The sequence below is a fragment of the Thunnus thynnus genome, chromosome 20 (genome assembly GCF_963924715.1).
Source record: "Thunnus thynnus chromosome 20, fThuThy2.1, whole genome shotgun sequence".
NCBI lineage: Eukaryota > Metazoa > Chordata > Actinopteri > Scombriformes > Scombridae > Thunnus > Thunnus thynnus.
The window spans coordinates 4,688,091-4,709,103 of NC_089536.1; the positions used below are offsets into that span (position 1 = coordinate 4,688,091).

General features: G+C 38.9%; 1 protein-coding gene across 2 annotated transcripts; it reads left to right on the top strand.

The window, feature by feature from the left end:
- Positions 1–1,126: 1,126 nt before the first annotated feature.
- On the top strand, positions 1,127–21,013 carry grnb (granulin b). 2 transcript variants are annotated; one of them, XM_067575720.1, is made up of 18 exons: positions 1,127–1,262; positions 1,563–1,631; positions 3,423–3,563; positions 4,785–4,925; positions 6,382–6,495; positions 7,001–7,142; positions 7,328–7,437; positions 9,205–9,334; positions 9,485–9,576; positions 10,955–11,105; positions 12,143–12,240; positions 12,649–12,882; positions 13,961–14,197; positions 15,453–15,716; positions 15,814–16,047; positions 17,744–17,995; positions 18,347–19,600; positions 19,731–21,013. In XM_067575720.1, exons 2-17 carry the CDS (start codon positions 1,629–1,631, stop codon positions 18,494–18,496), a joined length of 2,493 nt encoding a protein of 830 aa, XP_067431821.1. In that variant the 5' UTR covers positions 1,127–1,262; positions 1,563–1,628; the 3' UTR covers positions 18,497–19,600; positions 19,731–21,013. The 2 variants fall into 2 exon arrangements, with proteins under 2 accessions (XP_067431821.1, XP_067431822.1); XM_067575721.1 differs by lacking the exon at positions 1,127–1,262 and adding an exon at positions 1,389–1,479.

Sequence of the window (21,013 nt, forward strand, 5' to 3'; positions counted from 1 at the left end):
GTCAGAGTTTGTGATTTTATTTTTAAAAAAGAGAGATTGTGGTCCTAGTGTTGAAAAATGTCTTCATTTAAATGCCCTGAAAACCTTTTTTCTTAAATCTGTATCTTACTATGAGCGATGGGGTCCAACATGAACACACTATTTTCTGCCAAAGTTAGACTGAAAGTGCATATTTGACATGAGAGATTTCTGTCTCTGTGCTTTGTGATGATGTTACATGTTTCCATGCAAAGAAGGCAGACAGGTGCAGGACAAAAGCAGCATACAAACAAAGAGAAGTAATCTGCACACTTTGTATTTCAGGCTCCCAGTGTTGTTTACTTGACAGCTATAGTTACTTTTCAGATGAAGATTTGACAAAATGGATAATTGTGTCAAATCCAATCCAAAACCAAAACCAGTGGTTTCCAACCTTTTTGGCTTTTGACATCTTACAAAAAGCAGTGTGTAGTCGGGGTCACATTTCACATGTCTATGAGTTGTTAACAGCTCCACTAAATAGTGATTTTTCCCTCTAAACTTCTCACATACTTTCATTTCAATAAATGTTCAAATGATCCAATATTTCAGGAAAAATCAAAGATTAGAGAAAAGTCCAAAAACTGAAAACAGATTTGTGTATCAGAACTTTGTTTTTTCTTCTTTCCTCTCCCATTAATCATCTCATGACCCCTCAGATTTATCTGCTGATCCTTTGGAGGGGCCCGACCCCTAGGTTGGGAACCAATGGACTAAACAACTAGCTCCACCTCCAGCAGCTACAACAGTAACATGCTGCTCTAACACTGATGCTTCAGTATTAATAATCTAATGATGTTATATATAATAATATATCAGTCAGAGAGACCAAACCACTACTTTTACTGCAATACTTTAACTACATCAAGCTCATAATACTTATGTACTTTTACTTAAGTAGGATTTTTCATGCAGGACTTTTACTTATAATAGAGTATGTTTACATTACTGTAATGGTACTTTTACTTGAATGAAGGATCTGAATACTTCTTCCATCACTAGCAAAAGGTTTGATGAAAATATTAATATTCAGTCCATGTGCTGAATATTACTGTATTTGTGTAATGTCCCTTTAAGAAACACACCAAGCTGCAGAGTCACATGAGAGCGTGTCATGTGATTATTGAATTGAGAGTCAAAAAATAGCTTCAGACAGTCCAACCTTGTACTCTCTGAATGTTTTGAAGCAGGATAAAATACGACATATATGTGACCATTCGGACCTGTTGCACCAAACCTGCGAAGTAAGAAAATCTGTCACTGTTTCCCAGATAAATAAAATATTGCAGCTAAGTCATTCAAACCAGCTAGCTGTACTGTTAGCCACCTAGCCTGCTAAGCTAATTTGACTGTGTTGTTTTCCTTTGGATTAGCTACGCGTCTAACGGCAGTTCGCTAATTTCAATAACCGTTAAAGTTGTTTTCGTCTCTTGACATGTTCTCAGATATTTTATACGTTAGGTACTACATTTATTTCAGTATTTCTTAGTCTTTTTCTCACAATAACATGATGATTAATGGTGTTTTTGCTCTTTTTTTTTTAGGTTGTAAGAGGAGTATGCATCACAGTGCTCTTTGTTAATATCAACTCCACAAGTCAGCTTCTAACAATGGTAAAGTAAACCCATTTTCAATATATTAGCCACTATGTAAAGGTTTCATTTGCATTGGGAAGGTTTTTTTCCCATTTATTTAAAGTATAAATTCATAGTCTTTGTCTTAAAACAGCAGTCAGGTGTCCATATGAACAGTGAAATAGGTTTTCCTCGCTGTAAATATCCCCCCTGTTCATACTGAATATTAAAAGATCCCCTTCAAATGTGCTTTCAGTGTAAGTGACGGGGGTCGTTTTGCGCAAAAAATGTATTTAAAAGTTGATGTGAAGCTTATATGAGGCATCATCAGTCTGAGTTATTGTGGTCAAGTGGATATCTGACATACTTATAGTCTTTTTAGCATCAAAGCAACACTCATGAACCTTGGAGAGAGTAAATATCTGGACTCCCGGACACCTTGTAGCAGATTTATGTGTCAAACTATTGTCTTTTTAGTCACAAGGGCTCCCTGCTGCCCGCATAAATCAGACTGTAGTTAATTTCGTTTTCTTTGCAAGGTGAAAACACTGTCTCACTTTCTTCTGCTATGTTTAATTACTTATATACACTTGTTTTCTTACTGTTATGACCTTTATTTGATTTATGAGCAAGCATCACAGTTCTCCCATTTATATATAGGTGCAGGGTAATTTATCCCATTAGAGGACCAAAAAAATGAGGTAAACTGGTGGATGAAACACCCTGAGAAAAGGCAATATGTGTGTTTTCTCAATGTGTTTGTTGAAACTTCTTGTTCATGTACCCGATGAAGCGTGTGTCGAGTTTCCTTAGAGCTGCAACTGTTAGTGAATGAATCGATTAGTTTCCAACTATTAAATTAATCGGCAACGATTAACCCAAAAGTCGTTTTTCTCTGATTCCAGCTTCTCAAATGTGAAATTTTCTGGTTTCTTTACTCTTCTGTGACAGTAAACTGAATATCTTTGGGTTTTGGAGTGTTTGTCGGGACAAAACTAGACATTTGACGACGTTATCTTGGGCTTCGGGAAACAGTGATTGACATTTTTCACCATTTTCAGGCATCAAACGACTAATTGATTAATACTAAAATAATCAATAATGAAAAAAATTGTTAGTTGCAGCACTAACTTTAATGTCATAAATAAATATATCAGCCATAAGTCAAACAGTGTGCAAGATTTTTCGCTTTTATTCGACAGCCCTATCACACATTCAGCTTTGCAGAGATAGAATCTTTTCTTTCTTCAAGACTTTATCAGTTGCCACATTTCTGCAGCTCTATTTACATGCTGATGTTGCCTAATAACTTCATGTTTGTGCAGCTTTTACTTATGATAGATACAAAAAAAATGCAGCAGAAATAACGCTCAGTGTTTAAAGTCTTAATTATCTGTTCTTCCTTTTTGCCTTGCGCAATTTTTTTCTCTGCAACAGTTACAGCTGACTGAAAGAGTGTAAGAGGAACTAAAGCCCTCATAAGAAAGAGTATATGCATGAAATCTAGTGGCTTTTGGTATCATAGTGCTGCTATATAGGACACGAAATGCGTGCTATAGAAAGATATGTGTGCTATAGATACATTAAAGCGACACAAGAACATTACAGCAAGAATCTGGGTTTGTTTAGTGTGGAAATCCAGTTTATCAGCTGGAATGCTTGCAGAGCTGCTGCACATACTTACACAATGACTTAGTGGTTTCTCACAGCCAGAAAGAAACACAGAAACCAAGAAGATAAGATAAAATGTGTTGACAATAGCGCAGGATCTTTGTATAAGGTCAGTATTTTATTGCCATGCTAACAGCCCTCTGTTCTCCTTGTGTTCAGACCCTGCAGATGGGGATCCTGTGTCTGGCTCTGCTGGGCCTGAGCACAGCGTTAGTCTGTCCCGATGGAGGCATGTGTCAGGACAAAACCACCTGCTGCAAGAACAGCGTGGGAGATTACGGATGCTGTCCACTGCCACACGTGAGTTTCCGTTTATTTATGTGTCTCATTGAAGAGGGAATATTTTAAATTAAACCACAGGAAGTGCTCGTTACTGTACTTGTTACGGTCAAGTTCAACAGACTTATTTGCCATTTGCACAGGTGCAGAGTACAAACACAAAGGAATTCCTGCACGTTTCTCTGTCATTTAATCAGTGGTGGAGGAAGCGTCGAGATCGAGTAAAAGTAGCAATACTACCATGTAATAACAATATTACAACAAACCTTTGGTTAAGTAAAAGTAAGAAACTATTGGTAGCAAATGTACTTCATGTAAAAGGCAACAGAACAGTGTGAAATTATATTGTATGATTTATTACTGATGCTTTACTGTGTAAGCAGCATTTAGATGTTGTAGCTGGTCTATGTGGAGCTAGCTTAAACTACTTTATGTTGTTTTGTAGTTAAATCTATAACAGTGCGTTATATTTTATAACCTGATCAAATATTTTATGTATTAAGTCTGCATCTGCAAAGTAAATTGTAAATATAGCTGTAAAATAAACGTAGGGGAATAAAAAGCACAATATTCCCCTATAAAAGCTAGAGGAGTATAATTAAAAATATATTTATCATCTATTTTATTCATTTTTATTTGCGCACATGTACAACAGCATAAAATGCATAAAATATAAATAAAACTGATGTGACAGACAGGAGAGGTCAATTTAAAACAAACAAAAACAAACAAATGTAACACCAATTAGCAGACAATAATCTGTATAAAAACTAGGAAATAAAAAACCAGACATCATGAATTTGAAATAAAAAGACTAAAACAAGGGAAAGATCTACAAAGATGGGGGAGCATAAAGGGGGGGGGTTATAAATACAGTTATATACAATATATGCAGAACATTTGGTGTTTGCAGGTTAAATTCAAGTCAGTTCATGTATTATCTCATCACTTATTTCACTTCCAGGCCTCTGACACAGTTTAGGTTATGACTGTTGCACCATAAATTTTATGGTCTGAACTTTATTGTGCCACAAGGGTTTACTTTATTAATTGAGGATATGATATGTAGATAATGATATATTACATACAGTATGTACAATGATGTGGTATTGTATTAATATTGCTAATTACTATTAGCTATTACTACTAATAATGAAGGAGTATAGAGAGAATTTACAGTGAACTCATTTTCCTCTTCCTCTTTTTTAATCTCTCACTATCTCTTGTTAAATCCGTCTTTAGGCTGAGTGTTGTTCGGACCACCTCCACTGCTGCTACGAGGGGACGTTTTGTGATCTGGCCCACGAAAGATGTGTTAACGATACAGTTTCTCTGCCCTGGATGAGTCGACTTCCCACCAAACAGGTCCCGCTCGTTTCTCAGGTAATGATAATAAAGGACTTTGTCAAGTCGAAGATATGAGTTTACTGTCTCCTCTGGGCTCATTAGATTCATTCTTTGTAGGAAATAAGGGCTGTTTGTCAACCTTTGCTCTAAAATCAATGACGCATTAAGTTCTAGCCGACAGTGATTGTTTCCTCAACTTCAACCTTTAGACGTGCAAATGCAATCATTTGGAGAATGTAGGTCAAATAACACATTTGACACATAGACACCATTAGACTTGCTGCATTTGCACTTTGTTTATTCTGATCTTTATTTACTGTTGCAAAAAAGCATACATAGTAAGATATCTTTTATTGAAGTGAACTTTTAGACCTAAACATGTAAAGATTAGTGCGAATGAAATACAAATGACACAAGGACACAGTCAGTAAACAAACAACCTAGTTCAACAATATGTTCCAGGGCAGGATATCTCCACAACTTAATTGCCTGATAGTCATAAAATCTGTCAGTTTTGTATGGATTTCAGTTTTCCACTGAGGATGATTTACAGTGGTTTTGATAAGACCCTTATCTTCTGTCTAGAGCCACCACAGGGGCAAAACGTTAAAATGGTTGTTTAATGGTTGATTTCCATAAACTTTGCTTTGGATATTCATATGGTGCGTTTCCATCGACCTGTTTTTCTGTTTGCATTTTCACTTAAAAAAAAAAAAAAAAAAAAACTTGAGTGGAAACAGCAAAAATTTGAAAAAATGTTTTTTTTTACGCTCGGCTGAAGTGGAAAGTTGGCGTATCGATAAAATGTGTCAAAGTGCAACAGAAGCATATTTAGCGATTAAATTGTGACATACATGAAGCATGTGACCACTGAGGAGACCAGAACATCAGATTTGTGCGGCGTGAAGAGGAGAATGTAACGCTTCTCAAATTAATACATGAAACAAACAGATGTGTCATATTTCCATCATATTTTTCTACTTATTATTACTTATTTTTCACTGTTTGAAGTTTGACTGATGTGCTTTTACTTACTTGTTATGCCTTAATAAGGGCTGGCATTCATATGATTGTTTACATTAATTATATTTGTAGGAAAGAAAGTCTGTGTGCTGTAGAGCTGCAACAATAACTATAAACGATAATTGAATAACCAGTTGTTGTTTTTTTAAAGGAAAAATGTCCAAAATTTGCTGGTTGCAGCTTCTAAAATGTGAGAATTTTAAGCTTTTTTTTGGTCAAACATGATAGTAAACAGAATATCTTTGGATTTAGGACTGTTGATCAGACACCTCGGGCTCTAAAAAATTACAACGGACATATTTTTTCCATTTCTGTTATAGACAACACGATTAATCATGAAAAGAATTGATAATTGCAGCCCTTAATCCATATGAATAGCTGTTTTCCTGCCATTGACGGGTTTTTTTTGTTTGTTTTTTTTACCATGTGTGCTCTGGTCATTGGTATGCATCGGCTGTGATGCTCGCAGCTCAGTGAGGAAGTGAAGGCAGTCATTTGTCCAGACCAGGAGTCTGAATGTCCGGATGACACCACTTGCTGCCAGCTTCCTGACGGCTCTTGGGGCTGCTGTCCATTAGCCAAGGTAACCTACATGAGCTCACCCTCGCACACGTTCTCACACATACTAAACCACTGTTGCCTAAAAGCACCGGCTCAACACACAAACCCCAAGCACTTCACACCAAGAAACCTTTTACATGGTCTGCCGCTTGTGTGTCTAGTCATTGTTATTTGGAGAGTCTTACCATCTTAAGATTTTATTTTTTGGTCATGTTTACAATTTTTGAGCAAATTTTGAATTTCTTCCATACACTAAGCACACAGCGCTCATGTTGAATAGAGACATTTAATTTGTTAACAGGTGTATCTTCAAATTCTATTTAACCTGACAAATACAGTCTTTAAAAATGCATTATTTCTAAATGAGGACACATTAAATTGTAGTTTGCTTGTAATGCATTTTGTAATCCTCTCTCCGACTCTCAGCATTCAAGCTGTGTATCTGCACTCAACCATTATCTGCAGAAAACAGTGTCCTTGACTGAAGAGCATCCTGACTGTCAGAAGTTATTTTCCTCTCTCTACAGGCGGTGTGTTGTGAGGATAAGCGGCACTGTTGCCCGGAGGGAACAACGTGTGATCTTATTCATTCGAAGTGTGTGTCTGCCTCACAAGAGTCCTTCCCCTGGCTGGAGAAGCTGCCTGCCAGAAGGAGGGAGAATAATCCAGGTAAAGAATACCTCATTTAGCAGTTCAATTGTTTCTGCTTGCTTGTGTTTTAACAAACCGTCCAGTTTGATGATCATTTACTGACAAAACATCCACTTGAAAAATGTCTCTACGGCTATATGCTGATGATACTGTACTAATAATTAATGGCCATATTTCTCTCTGTGGTCTTCATGTTTCTGCAGTTTCTCCAGTGGGTTCAGTGACGTGTCCTGGTGGAAGAAGCAGCTGCCCAGACAGTTACACCTGCTGCTTGCTAACTAGTGGAGACTACGGCTGCTGCCCCTACCCAAACGTAAGCATGACTTTGTTGTAATTACACTTAAGTAGATGAGCAAAGAGTTTATCTACAAATTATCTGAAGATTTGCTGCTTCTTGCTGTTTTATATCATTGTAAATCAAATCAATTTGTTCAATTTGTCTTATAAAACAAGCAGTTTGAAGACTTCAACTTGGGCTCTGGAGAATTGTTATGGGCACTTTTGTAGACTCCACAATGAATCGACTTAATTTAAAAAATAATCGTATAAGAAATCAATAATGAAAGTAATTGATTGTTACAGCCATTCAACACACTGTTGCAAAGAGAATATATGATATATGTTACTTATGCCAGTTTGGCCGGGGTTTAAGATTTTAGTTACAAATTAATAATTATGTATTGGGGGGGGGTTCTCGTTGTGTCATTATGGAGAACCACAGATTCAGTAAACGTTGAGTACAGTTAGACCCAGCAGTCCCCATTAAGTTGGGCGAGTTCAAAGTTGTGAAAACAACGGGGGTGTTTTGAATACACCTGGAATCCTGGAAAGCTGTTGATGTAGCACTTTTCTCCTTATGAAATAACACGTAGAATATTCGACCAATGAGAATTTAGTCGGATGAGAGCATATCGACCAACTAATCGACCAGCAGACCAGCAGACTACAGTCCTTGTATTTTTAAAAACAAAACAACAAAACTGGACAATAATTGACTTGAAATTTCCCTTTTTTTTCCTAAATTTGTATCTTCAATCAACAAAAACAGATTTTTTTTTTTTTGTGATGCCCACAAAAAAAATCATGCAAAATGCAAATAAGAACAAAAATACAAGCTTATTGATATGAGTAACAAAAAAACACTAAACAAGTAAATATTACAGCTACATCAGCAGTTGTGGATCCATTATGAAAAAAATGTGTGTTACTAACTGCTTTTCTTAAAGAAATTCAAGACTTTTTACTCTTTGAAAACAGCAGTTTGATAGACTAATCAGTACTTTGGCGTAGAACCCAAAATGAATATGATTCTTATTTTGCTGTGTTGGGTCATACTTGTGATTCAAATGTTTTAAACATGACTTGAAGGCATGAAGTGTCTTTGGGATTTATTACACCAATAACAAAATTAAAGAGGCACAGGAATGTTGCACAAGCAATAACCCGTCTGTTAGATCAGTAACATTTAATATCACGTATTAAATTACTGTCCCAGTATGCTTGTGTCGACATGCACAGGCACTCATGCTGGGAAGCAGCAAACTTACACTTATACGCTGCAGTTTTAATCACACTACATCTTCATAATATAATATAATACCCACCAGGCAAAGAAACATATTATCAAGTTGTGTAACTATATCACACCAGAGAAAACGAAAACACCTTGTTGGCGGATCTGAAACGTTGGCTCAGATCATGTACAAACAGGAACAACGACGCCAAGCCAACTGCTCTTTTATCAGGAAGCCTTTGTGTTGTTGCTTAAAATTTGATATATTCATGTTTCAATGCAATATGATGAGAATTTAATGCAACATTAGTGTGCACACAGTTGTTGTCATTTCACAGCTGCCCTTATGATGCTCTCTGGAATATTTCAACATGGGTGTGGTGAGGATGCGGCAATACTGACATACATGTTGGTTTGTGGGTTTTATTGGAATGAGATAAAGGTTCATGATGAGAGATTGAAGCTGAATCTGAGAACACTGAACTGAATGTGGTTGTGTTTGTGTGCAAAAACAGCAAACTTACATTCTTTGACTCACTCTGTGTTTGATATTTTAATCATGCCCAGGCCATGTGCTGCAGCGATCACCTCCACTGTTGCCCTAGCAACACAATATGTGACCTTGAGCATGGAGTCTGCAAGTCTGGTGAGATGCGAGTGCCGCTGTTGAAGAAGATCCCGGCTATCTCAAATGACGGTAAGCAGTTATCACAGTAGAGAGGTTTTATATTCATTTAACATGTATGCCCCACTGAATGAATTTACATCAGTGTTAGAACTAAAAAGATGAAAAGGAAACAAGTATCGATCATTGAATCCTGTGTCTGTTGTCTCTTCATCCTGTTAGTCGAGTGTCCAGACAAGAAATCGGCGTGTCCTGATCAGACCACATGCTGCCAGAATGAAAACGGCACATACGGCTGCTGTCCTATGCCCAGTGTAAGTTCCTCCAGTAATACAGCAGACATCACCATCCAAACCAAACCAGCTCCCGTGAGCCGTGTTGCCAATTCAGCAACTTTCTTTTCTCTTTCCAACTTTAAAACCACTTTATCGACTTTTTTTTAAAGCACCCAGACAAATCTAGAGAGTTTCTGGCCAGACCTTACCTCCTCTCTCCTTTGAGGAAAGTCGCCAACATTTTTCAGTGAATGTACTCTTATGTGGTCGTGGACCGACTCAGACGAGCCAGACAGAAACATAAATGAGCCGTGAACGTGCATACCTACAACTAATCACTGATCCCTTCTGTTTGTCTGCAAGCGCTCCTTCTCTTTTGATTTATTCTAAATTATTGAACTATAATTAAGTGTACAGATCCTCTGTGTTCATGATACTTCAGTTCCACAGTCTATATAACAGTCTGCATTAAAGTTCTTGATATTAGAGGTAGAAGTAGATTCATATTGATGAGATGATAGCTTGAAAAATAGTAATAGCTAATGTTAAAGCTAGCTAAAAAACTCTCTGGCATGTTTCTTTCAACCAATCACAGCCCAGGATGCAGCGACGTTGCCCCCTGCAAAATAGTGTCGGGATGAGAACTTGTATGAGTCATGGCATTAGAATAGCTAAATCCGTATGTCGACTACGTGATACGCCTTGCACTGATATAAAAAGACAAACATAACTTGCCATTTTCAGCGCGTAGGTTGCTAGCTCAGAGGTTGTTGTCGTTTCCCGTAGTCACACGCAGACAGCGGAAGGGGAGCAGATTGAAATAGTCGGCTTATCCCCCACACTCTACATCCGGTCAGTCAGACTAAATTTAACTTGACTTTGTAACTCATTTAAAAAATATTTTAGCAACACCGCCCGCAGGACCCAGTTTGGTCAGAGCTCCTCCGTCTAATTTGTTGGGTTATTTGGGGAAGTCTAGTTTTTGCTGATCAGATGTTGTGTTTGTTGAGAATTGTTGAACAGTTTATAACTATGTTGTATCAGTGTAGTCTCAGAAAGAGTTTCATTTGGAAAATTAATATAATTGGCATCAAGTTCAATGCAGAACATACTTAAAGATAAAGATATTCTTATGACATCACTGTTCACTCAATTCTGTGCCTGAAAATGATCAAACCCAATCATAGCAGCTCTTTATCAATAAATATCTGATTAATTAAAGCACAAATCACATTATTTTTGAAGTTGTGTCGTAAATATCGGCTCTATATTAGTATGAATCAGGTAACTTTACTGTATATGGATCTAAATACTGCTACAGCACAGACACAAACCAATAAACCGCTCAATTGGGAGCTGAAAAGCATCAATTCAGCCTTATATTGACACTGATTGTTACTTTCCTCTTTTCTTCCAGGCTGTTTGTTGTTCAGATCACATCCACTGCTGCCCTGCAGGCACAGAGTGCGACTTGCCTCACAGCACCTGTGTGTCCGCTCAGGGAGAAACCTCCATGGCCGTTAAGATCCCTGCAGCTGTGACCGAGCAGCTGGCGGCTCAGAGCAAAGGTGAGAGTGTGACAGTCACCGTCACCGGGGGGAGTTAGCGACCGTGTTTACATGCACGCTAGCATCCCGGATATGTGTTGATAAGATTAACACTTTATCCAGGTTTCTGATCATTCTCATCAATACAAGTTATATAGTAATCAGTCAGTATAACAATAAAATGATGCTGAATGATGATCAATACGCTGAAATAAAGTCTGACTGGTGATGCAGACAGCCAGAAACTAAACTGTGCTCATCCTTGGAAGAAAGAAGCTGAGATGTTATGATCGTGTCTACCAGGATATGATGAACCAGGTTTTTCATGTTCCATGTAAAGGTCATATCCCGAATATGATCAGAACCAGGATAAGACTCAGAACAGGGATATTAATGCACAAGTAAACACACTCAGACACACCTTGCATTCGTCTGGAGGCAAGAGTTTCCAAGATGCTCCGGATCAAACTCTGTAAATATTTAATTACAATTGAATCGGTGTCTCTAGCATCTTGATTTAAGGTTGTGCAGATGCTCTACATCATCCACTTCACCCTAAATTCATTGTTGGTGGAGCAGTTTTAGGCTTTTTGTTTAGTTTTAGAGGGAAGTTACAATTACCTCAAACAGTGACAAGATATTCATGCTGTTTGCTCCATATATTACGTTTTGATGACTTGTGGTGTGAAGGTTATACTGTAGTCGTCTGGTTTCTGGCTGTGATGCTGTTTATGTTTCGTGATAACAGGAATAACGAACAAGAGCTGCAACGATTCAGTCATTATCAATACATTTTTGTAGATAATTTGTTTCATTTTGTCTGTAAAATGTAAATGAGAAAAATAGCAAATTCTCACATTTGAGAAGCTGTAACACAGGACTGTTTAACATTAATAAGTTATTTAAATGATTAATTAATTATCAAAAAGTTGTTGTCTGTCAGTTAATTAACAGTTTCAGCACTATGACTCATTATAAAACAGTCAACTGATTAGTATTTAGAGAACAGTTTGCTCATGTGTGCATTGACGATAATAATAATTCTGCTAATCTTTCAGCGGGTGCCGTTCCCTGCAACGACTCTGTGGCCTGCGCCGACGGAACCACCTGCTGTAAATCATCACAGGGACAATGGGCCTGCTGCCCCTTACCTAAGGTACCAGCATACTAATGTGTATGAATCAGTGTTTGGCTTTCTGTCCAGCTGCACAGAACTGATTACTAAAGCTGGTGATTCATTTCCTGTCTGTGGCGTTTTGACTTATAGCTGTCGGTGATCTCCACAAGCAGCCTCTCCGCTGATGGACGGTCTTTATAGTTGTTCAGTTGCACTCAGGGAAATTTGTTTTGTTGCAGCACTCTGCTAAAGTGTGTAGAAGTAAAAGTAACACGATCATTTATTCGGTCTTGGCTTGTTTTCAATTTCGGCGTCTATTAACGGAGGTCGACACCAGGTTATTAAAGCGCTGTTCAGAAAAACCAGCCCATAAATCACACAGACAGGCTTTGTATTATTCTAATTAATAAATATAAGATGCTAATTAGTTGTTTCTCCTCCCCGCAGGCCGTGTGTTGTGAAGACCACCTGCACTGCTGTCCTCACGGCACCATTTGTAACCTGGCAGCTTCTTCGTGCGACGATCCTACGGGCAGCGCCGTGATGCCCTGGCTCGGACACGTACCCGTCTTCCCCTTATTGAGCGATAACAGCAAGTGTGACAAATCCACATCCTGTCCAGGAAAATCCACCTGCTGCAAGACCGCCAGTGGAGGCTGGGCCTGCTGTCCACTGCCTCAGGTAAGTGAGTAAATGGGGACGCTGTGAAGGTTAATCCACAATTTAAGTGTTTTTTTTTACACTCCAGGTTTTGTTATCTGGTGCGTTTAGTGAAGGCTAATCTCTACTGGCAGCCGTTTAAATCACACAAATCTCCCGCTGTCTTCACTGTATGTCGTGAGCTTACTTAAAAATCACCTATAATTTATTACATTTTTGCAGTTTAACACACATTTATAGTATATTGATTTAATATACGCCTCCTTTCACTCAAAAATGCGTCTTTTTTTTTTCTTGTTCCTTCAGTTGGATGATGTTCTCGTCTCTCTCTCTCTGTGCAGAATGATCTATGAGCAGAATTTGTTTCACATTCATCTGCTGAAAGTTTCTCTTCGTTCACCGTAAATCTTTTGAGTTTAAGGCGTTTAGATACGAGCGTGATTTATGACATCATAACCGGTCCGGAGCCGACGGCGGTCCGGTTTGCAGCTTACACGAGTGTGATGTGGAAACTCGAAGCCTCTGGTGAAGTATGAGACGTCTCGCGTCCAGCAGTGAAACTATTCAAATGAAATATGTTTGCATATTCATAGATTCTTTGTTTTTAATGAGGGAGAAAGAGGAGACGTCATTTTATGAATTTCTGACTAGTTAATCAAACTTTTTTTGTGGAAAAACCGCATCAGACACAAATTATTATTCAAAGCAGAGTTTTTTATGTCTTAAAACATGTCTGGAGGGAATCTTTAAATCATAAGCAGTGCTAGTTTTTCCTGTTTTAGAGCTTTTTATTATTTATTTCATACTTTGAACTTAAACTTTTAGTGAGTAGCTAATCGATCAGTCGATTATCAAGCCGATATAAGTAGGTGGAGCTGCAAGTTTTTATGATACATACTTTAAAGGAGACGTATTCTGCACATTTCCAGATCTCTATATTTATATTCTGGGGCTCTACAGGAATATCTTTGCATGATTTACAGTTAAAAACTCCTTATTTAACATCGACATCCAACATTATAGCAGCATATATGTGACAGGAAATCACAAAAAGCATGTTATGTCCCCTTTATATCCTTATATTCTGTTTACCTGCCAGGCCGTTTGCTGTGACGACCACATTCACTGCTGCCCTCACGGTACCGTCTGCAACCTGGAGGCTGAAACTTGTGACGACATGTCGGGCCTCTTACCGTCCGTCCCCTGGGCATCAAAAGTCCCCGCTCTGACCTCGGAGCTGCAGGACGAGAAATGCGACAAGCAGACGATGTGTCCGCGAGGCACCACCTGCTGTAAGAAGAACTCTGGACAGTGGGCCTGCTGCCCCTTACCTCAGGTCAGTGTCTTCTCCACGGTTAAAGGAAAGCATTTGAAGGGATGTTGATGATGGGTATTGTGTTTCTTGTCAACTGTAATAGAGTTAAAGACGTTGGAGGAGTTATTTTAGGCTTAAAAGTTTATTTCCTGTATAGATGATGTTAGATGACTTTCAAAGCTTGGATGGACATAAAACTCTCCTTGTTCAATCAGATGAACAACTGTATTAAAAATATCTTGTTCTTTGATTTTAAAAAAAGGTGCAAGTCTGTGTGTGGAGCGTTGCGTGCAGCAGTCACAGCGAGGTGAAACTACAGATTACACTTTCAGCAGTTTTAATCACTTTACTCTCAGATTCTGCAGCGACGCCGTGATGTTTAGTTTCCAGCTGTGATGTTGAAGTGTTTTGAGTTTGCGTCTGACTGGCTTAATGTCCATCAACAGAAAAGTATTTAAATCAATTAATCTTTTTTTGTTTGTTTGTTAGTTTGTTTTTTATTTAAAGAAAAAATAGTAAAATTAGTGAATTCCAGCTTCTTGAATGTGATTATTGTCTGGTTTATTTAGTTCTCTATGTGAAAACTGAATATTTTTGGGTTGTGGACAAAACAAGATATTTAAGGTTGCATCTTGGGCTCCTGGAAAAACATTTTATAGACCAAACGACTGATCAATTAATCAAGAAAATAATCAACACATTAATCAATAATGAAAATCATTAGTTGCGCCAAATCCATCCAATAGTAGTTGAGATATTTGAGTCTCGTCTGTAGAGTCACTGATAGCATGGCTAAAAAAACAATCTTCCAGAAACTACATTGAAAATAACTAATAATGAATTTAAAACTAACTAATATAAACCTTTATTATTATTAAATGATCCAGGAGACTCCTGTGTTTGTATGTTGAGGAACATTAAACTCATCCTGATGTTTAGATGCTGTAGATCACAGAAGAAGAAAAGACAGTGGAATAAAACAGCTTTTCTTTTTAAAAGAGCAACATTTTAACAGTGTTGAAGGTTTTTTTCCAGATAGGAGATCAGAGTGTTAAATCTTCACATGGATCCAGTCGTATAACACTCTTATCATCTGAACAGATGTTGGTTTCTTGGACAGAAGAGGAGCAGGAATATATTAGCAGGGCATTCTTTAAGTTTTATGTCATTTGTTGAAAGTTATGTTGCATAAAATCTCCCCGGCTCCCCGCTAGTTTCTTACATCCGTGGAACTGAAAATCGGACACTTAGAGGGATTTCTGTCGGTATTTTCCAGGCTGTGTGCTGTAACGATCATGAGCACTGCTGCCCCAAAGGCTACAAGTGTAACGTGGCTGAGCAGACTTGTGACAAGCTCGGTGAACGCAGCCTCCCCTGGCTCCAGAAGATACCAGCCCTGCAGAAGGTTCCCAGACAGGCTGTTGGCAGTCCAGCTCGGCCGGCCAAGAACATGTGCGACGCCCAAACCAGCTGCCCTGAGGACACGACCTGCTGCTTCATGAAGGACACCCACAAATGGGGCTGCTGCCCTCTGCTGAAAGTAAGTGTATGATTATCCCGAGTACCTCACACTCATTGAAAGTGATTGTGAATTTATGAATCTATGAAACGACAGAGTAACCTTTCCTGCTCCTCAGGCAGTCTGCTGTGATGATGGAAACCACTGCTGCCCCAGCGGTCACACCTGTGAACCCCACCGGTCCTCCTGCTCAAAGGGCCCCCACGTTATCCCCTGGTTCACCAAACTGAGCGCCATGACCGAGCCGGGCGCCGTCACAGACGTTAAATGTGACGACAAGAGCAGCTGCGCTTCAGGAACGACCTGCTGCAAACTGCAGTCAGGAGAGTGGGGATGCTGCCCTCTGGTCAAAGTATGTACAGCACTGACTTCCTGTTTATGTCGGGAGGTTAATTTGATGTAAGAGCATGTATTTATGTAACTGTGAGGAAGCTCTGTTGGGTTTAAAATGCATAAACGCTGAGTTAACACTGATCAAAATGTGGTGGTGAAAGTCCCGTCTGATTAGATAGTGGCTCTTTTAAAAAGCGCTGATGTTTATTGATCTTTTTCTCAGGAATCGAAGCACAGTTGGCTGCGTGGCTGAAGACCATTTCCATGTAAAATGAGTAACAGTTAACCTCCTGTTTCACAACATGAATACATATACAGTAGGTCTTTATTACTGTAGTTTTGTTAGTTTAGTCCCTTCGTTCCTGCTGGAAAATCCTACTTTTTATTCCTTAAAAAATACAAACAACCAAACAAAAACTTTCATTTTCAAGTAATCTGTTGATTGTTTTCTTAATGAATCGTCTTTAACCCTTTAACATCCACTGGGTTGCTGGTGACCAGCTTAAGCCAGTTGTTAGCAGCAGCATCACGCAGTAATGAGTCAAAGCAACTGGCACAATTTGGCCAATTGGAGATGATTGGAGAGGTTCAGTGACACCACAAACTAAAAACTCCCCAGCTCCCATAAGGTTAGGCCTAGAGGTCTACAGGTTGACAAAATGTAGAAGGTTTATGGTGTTCTGCATAGTTCTGGTATAAAGCATGTCTTAATTATTGTTATTCAAATATGACTCATTATAGACGAGCTTATTTGAACTGATGTAGTTTTGTTTGTGTTTTAGCCACATGCTAAACAAACACATTTCCAGAAACTAGAAGATGTCACTTGTCAAATGAAGCCTGATACATGCATCATGGCCTTACAGTTCTTCTGTTATAAGCTTTTCCATTTGGGTGTGCCGAATAGGTGAAAATTCTATAAAAAGGGGTTAAAACGTCAGAAAATGGTGAAAAATATCCACCACTGGTTCACAAAGCCAAAGATGCAACCTAAAAAGCCTTCTTTTATCCCGATCAACAGTCCACAGCCCAAAGATATTTAGTTTACTGTCATAGAGGACTAATGAAACCAGAAAATATTCACTTTCTCTTCTTAAACTGACTCAAAACGATTAATCGATTATTAAAATAGTCGGCAATTCATTTTCTGTCACTCGACTAATCGTCGCAGCTCTAAACAAAATACCGTGTACGTTCAGCTGACAAGTTAAAATCCTTTTTAAATGACATCTACTCCTGCTCCCTCACTGAAAAAATCCAGAATCTATGAATATGTAAACATTTTTCATTACCAAAGTTAAACTGCTGGACACCAGATGTTTCCTCCTTCACTGTAAAGTCCATTTTCAGTGTCTGAGCACCGCAGGCTTCAAGTTTCCACATCACAGTCGTCAAAGTCGCATACCGGACCAAAATTATCCAAACTAGTAAAGATGTGACAAATAATGATTGTAATACATGTGTTAAACTGAGATTTAAGATGAGAACAGAGAAACTTTCCTCCCTCAGCAGATGAAAACAAACATACATCATTCTGCACAGAGAAAAGAACAACATCCAACTGAAGAAACAAGATTAGGAGGCTTTAACATTGTGGTTTTAAATTCACAACCCTACCAGGGGACAGAACTGACTGGCCACACCATTAACTGTTAAACCAATTCACGTTTAAATGTGTTGGAAAGCGCTGACGTGTCGTTCCGTCTCCTCTTCAGGCCGTGTGCTGTGCCGACCACGAGCACTGCTGCCCTCAGGGCTACACCTGCAACATGGAGACGGGAACGTGCGAGAAGAAGGAGCACGACGTGCTCATAAACACCCTCCCTCAGAGCGAAGTGGTACGTCCCGAGCCGAGAGACAGCAAGGCTGACGTACCATGTGACAGCACGGGGAAGTTTCACTGCCCCGAGCAAGAAACGTGCTGTAAGATCTCAGCAGCAGAGTGGGCCTGCTGCCCCACACCCAGGGTACGCTCATACATCACTCTGACCTCTCACTCGATCATTTCCTTGTGGGGAAAATTGATTTCATGAGTATTATAGTGACATAATTTGATGTGATAGCTCTTCTGCCTCCTCTGGAATGTGGATAATGTGACCAGTGAACATTGTGTCACATGATGCAAAGCAACTCTGTAATCAGTTGTGTAAGCTTTCCTGTTTTCCGCCTGTCTGTGGTTCCATTTAGTGTTTTTTTTTTTATCGTTCCACTCTTCTTTTCATGACATTAGTCTTAGAGAGCACCGTGCTCTCCACATGCCTGGAAAGACATTTGCAGCATCTTATCAACATTGTCTCATTGTTGTTTGTCTTTGGCAGGCTGTCTGCTGCTCGGACTCCAAACACTGCTGTCCCGCCGGATACTCATGTGACCTGCAGGCTGGAGGTTGCACCAGACAAACCCAGCTGACCTGGGACATTTTCTTTGGGGACAGAAAGACAGACTTTGTCCCCCATGGTGGACTTTAATCCCGCTAATGTGCAACTATGTTCGTCAATTTTAAATCCATAACATCTATCTCCAGCTCATGTCATCTGTGGGCAGTGAGGGCTTTTCCCACTTCCTGTTTGTTTGTTTTTTTTCATTCATGGAAGTGTATAGTTTTTGCACCCCTGCGTATTTTTGGTCGTAGTTGTGGAGAAGATTTTTGGTTTTTGGTGCAAGACATGAAAAAATCCCCTGAATGCTGCAAGGCTACATGAGGTAATTAAGATGTTTTAATGAAGTAGGAATGTTATCAGCTGACACTGAAATGTATCTTGAAGTGAGAAACAGTTTGCAGGAGTATTTTCATGTTTTGCACCTGGCAAAAAAAAAAAAAAAAAGCATCATCACCTTCACTGAAATCATATTCTATATATACAGAAAACAACTATGGGAAGTATAGTAAGGACGCACTGCCACAGAGTTGCATAGGGTCAGATGAAAGAGGCTTTTTCTTATCGTCAACAAATCTCATTTAAAAAACCAAAACCAACAACGTGTCGGTCCGTCTATCAAAACTTTGACTTCCTACTCCGTCTGTGGAGTATAAGCACACTGTCCGCTATAAGCACACTGTCAGCTATAAGCACACTGCTCCCACCGAAGACGTCAGTCATCCTAACACTGCTGGGAAATGTAGTTTTTATGAAAAGTTACTGAAATAGAAGTCTCTAGTGTGTTTGTCTGGGACTATTTTCAGCCACAGATTTTTAGTAATCTTAGTAAATCCTATAAATGCTTTAAAAAAAAAAAAAAAAAGCTAAATTGAAAACTTTCATTGATGCAAAATTTTGTGCCCCTGATAGTAATTTCAACAGGCTTTAATAAATATCCCCCCAAAGCTGACTTAAAGACATCAAAATTAAATAATCATTCCCATTTCGTGATCATCTGTGCACCAGAATATTTGAGGGTTTTGTCGAGCCTTCCCATAAAATTTGGACCCGACTCAGGCCTGGAGTCGGTCTCTGATACTTGGAACCACGAGGACCCGAGAAGACATCCACTCCAGCAGCAGCAGGACGGTGTATGTGGAGATCAATGAAAATAAACTTCAACTGTGTGTGTGTGTGTGTGTGTGTGTGTGTGTGTGTGTGTGTGTGTGTGTGTGTGTGTGTGTGTGTGTGTGTGTGTGTGTGTGTGTGTGTGTGTGTGTGTGTGTGTGTGTGTGTGTGTGTGCGCGCGCGCGCGCGCGCGCGCGCGTTCATGGTAATAAAGGGGTTAATTGATGTGTCTTTAACAGTTTTTGGACAAAAAATGTAGCTCTATTGCACAGAAGCATAAGATACATCGAGCTTCAGATACACAGGAAACACCAGTAGAATCACTGTGAGTTTTGGTATTTCTGTGGGATTTGTTGATTATAAGAAACATGCACAAAATCACCAGACGTATCCTTTAATTAGCTTCAGGAAGTTAAAGCTGTCTGTGTCCTTCAAATGTCAACCAGCTTTACTGTTTTTTGATCATTATTATTGGAAGTGAGTAATTGCCCCAGAGCTGTTCCATTAAAGAGAAACGTGAATGTACTTGATGCCTTATTGTGGGCAAAATTAAATTGGAGATTAAAGTGTCATATTTGGTCCAACAGTAGTCATTTGAATTCTCATGTCCCCTCTCGTTGAGGAAGCAGCATTTTGTTTTTTTATTTGCTTGAAGGGCACAAGTTGATGACTGTTAATCTGCTGGATCAAAGGCAGTTTAACTAAGTCACACAGCTGATTTTTTTGTGTATGTTGATTTTATGTCATCTTTATCTTTTCTGTGATTTAACAGGAGGTTATGAAATTAAAAAAGTGAAGATTAATTTAATGTGAAGCAGATGGAAAGATAGAAATAGTGTCTTACTTTGGTTAAAACAAAAGACTGCAAATGACACGATCATACAAACAGCTCGTGCCTTCTTAAATTTCACTAAGAGGTGCTGGTTGGTCGGTATCAAATGTCCGATTTCTGCTTGAGGAAAAGTCTTGTCAATCATTGGAAAGGAAAAAAATATGCTTTCACTTTGTGTCTTGGACAGCTGTGTCTGGATTTTCTCTAAACGCGGCCAAGAAGTAAGAGCCAAAGCACATCGTAATGTCATGAGGAAACAAATTCTGGTCTCGCTCCATTACCAGAGAACAAAAAAACTCTTGAGACGATACCGTTTGTGTGTGTGCGCTAAGATTTTTAACTGAGATTAGCTTGTTTTGTCTAAAGGAAAAAAAAAATGTTTGTGTTTGAACGGCAATCACAGTCAACTTTCCAGTTATTTTCAGTGCAGCAGCTCTAGATCCGTATCATCATCAAGTCTTCTGTCTTTTTGGGAGCTTTCCAACACTGAAGGAGCTGTTGAAGGTCATAGGAACACTACTATTGAATTGTGTATTTCATGAGTTTTTTTGTTTTTTGAAGGCCTCAAAACCATTTACAGATCATGAGGAAATTGTAATTTTATCAGATTTACTTTTTACAATTTTAAAATTGGACACATGCTGAAATAAAATGTGAAACATGTC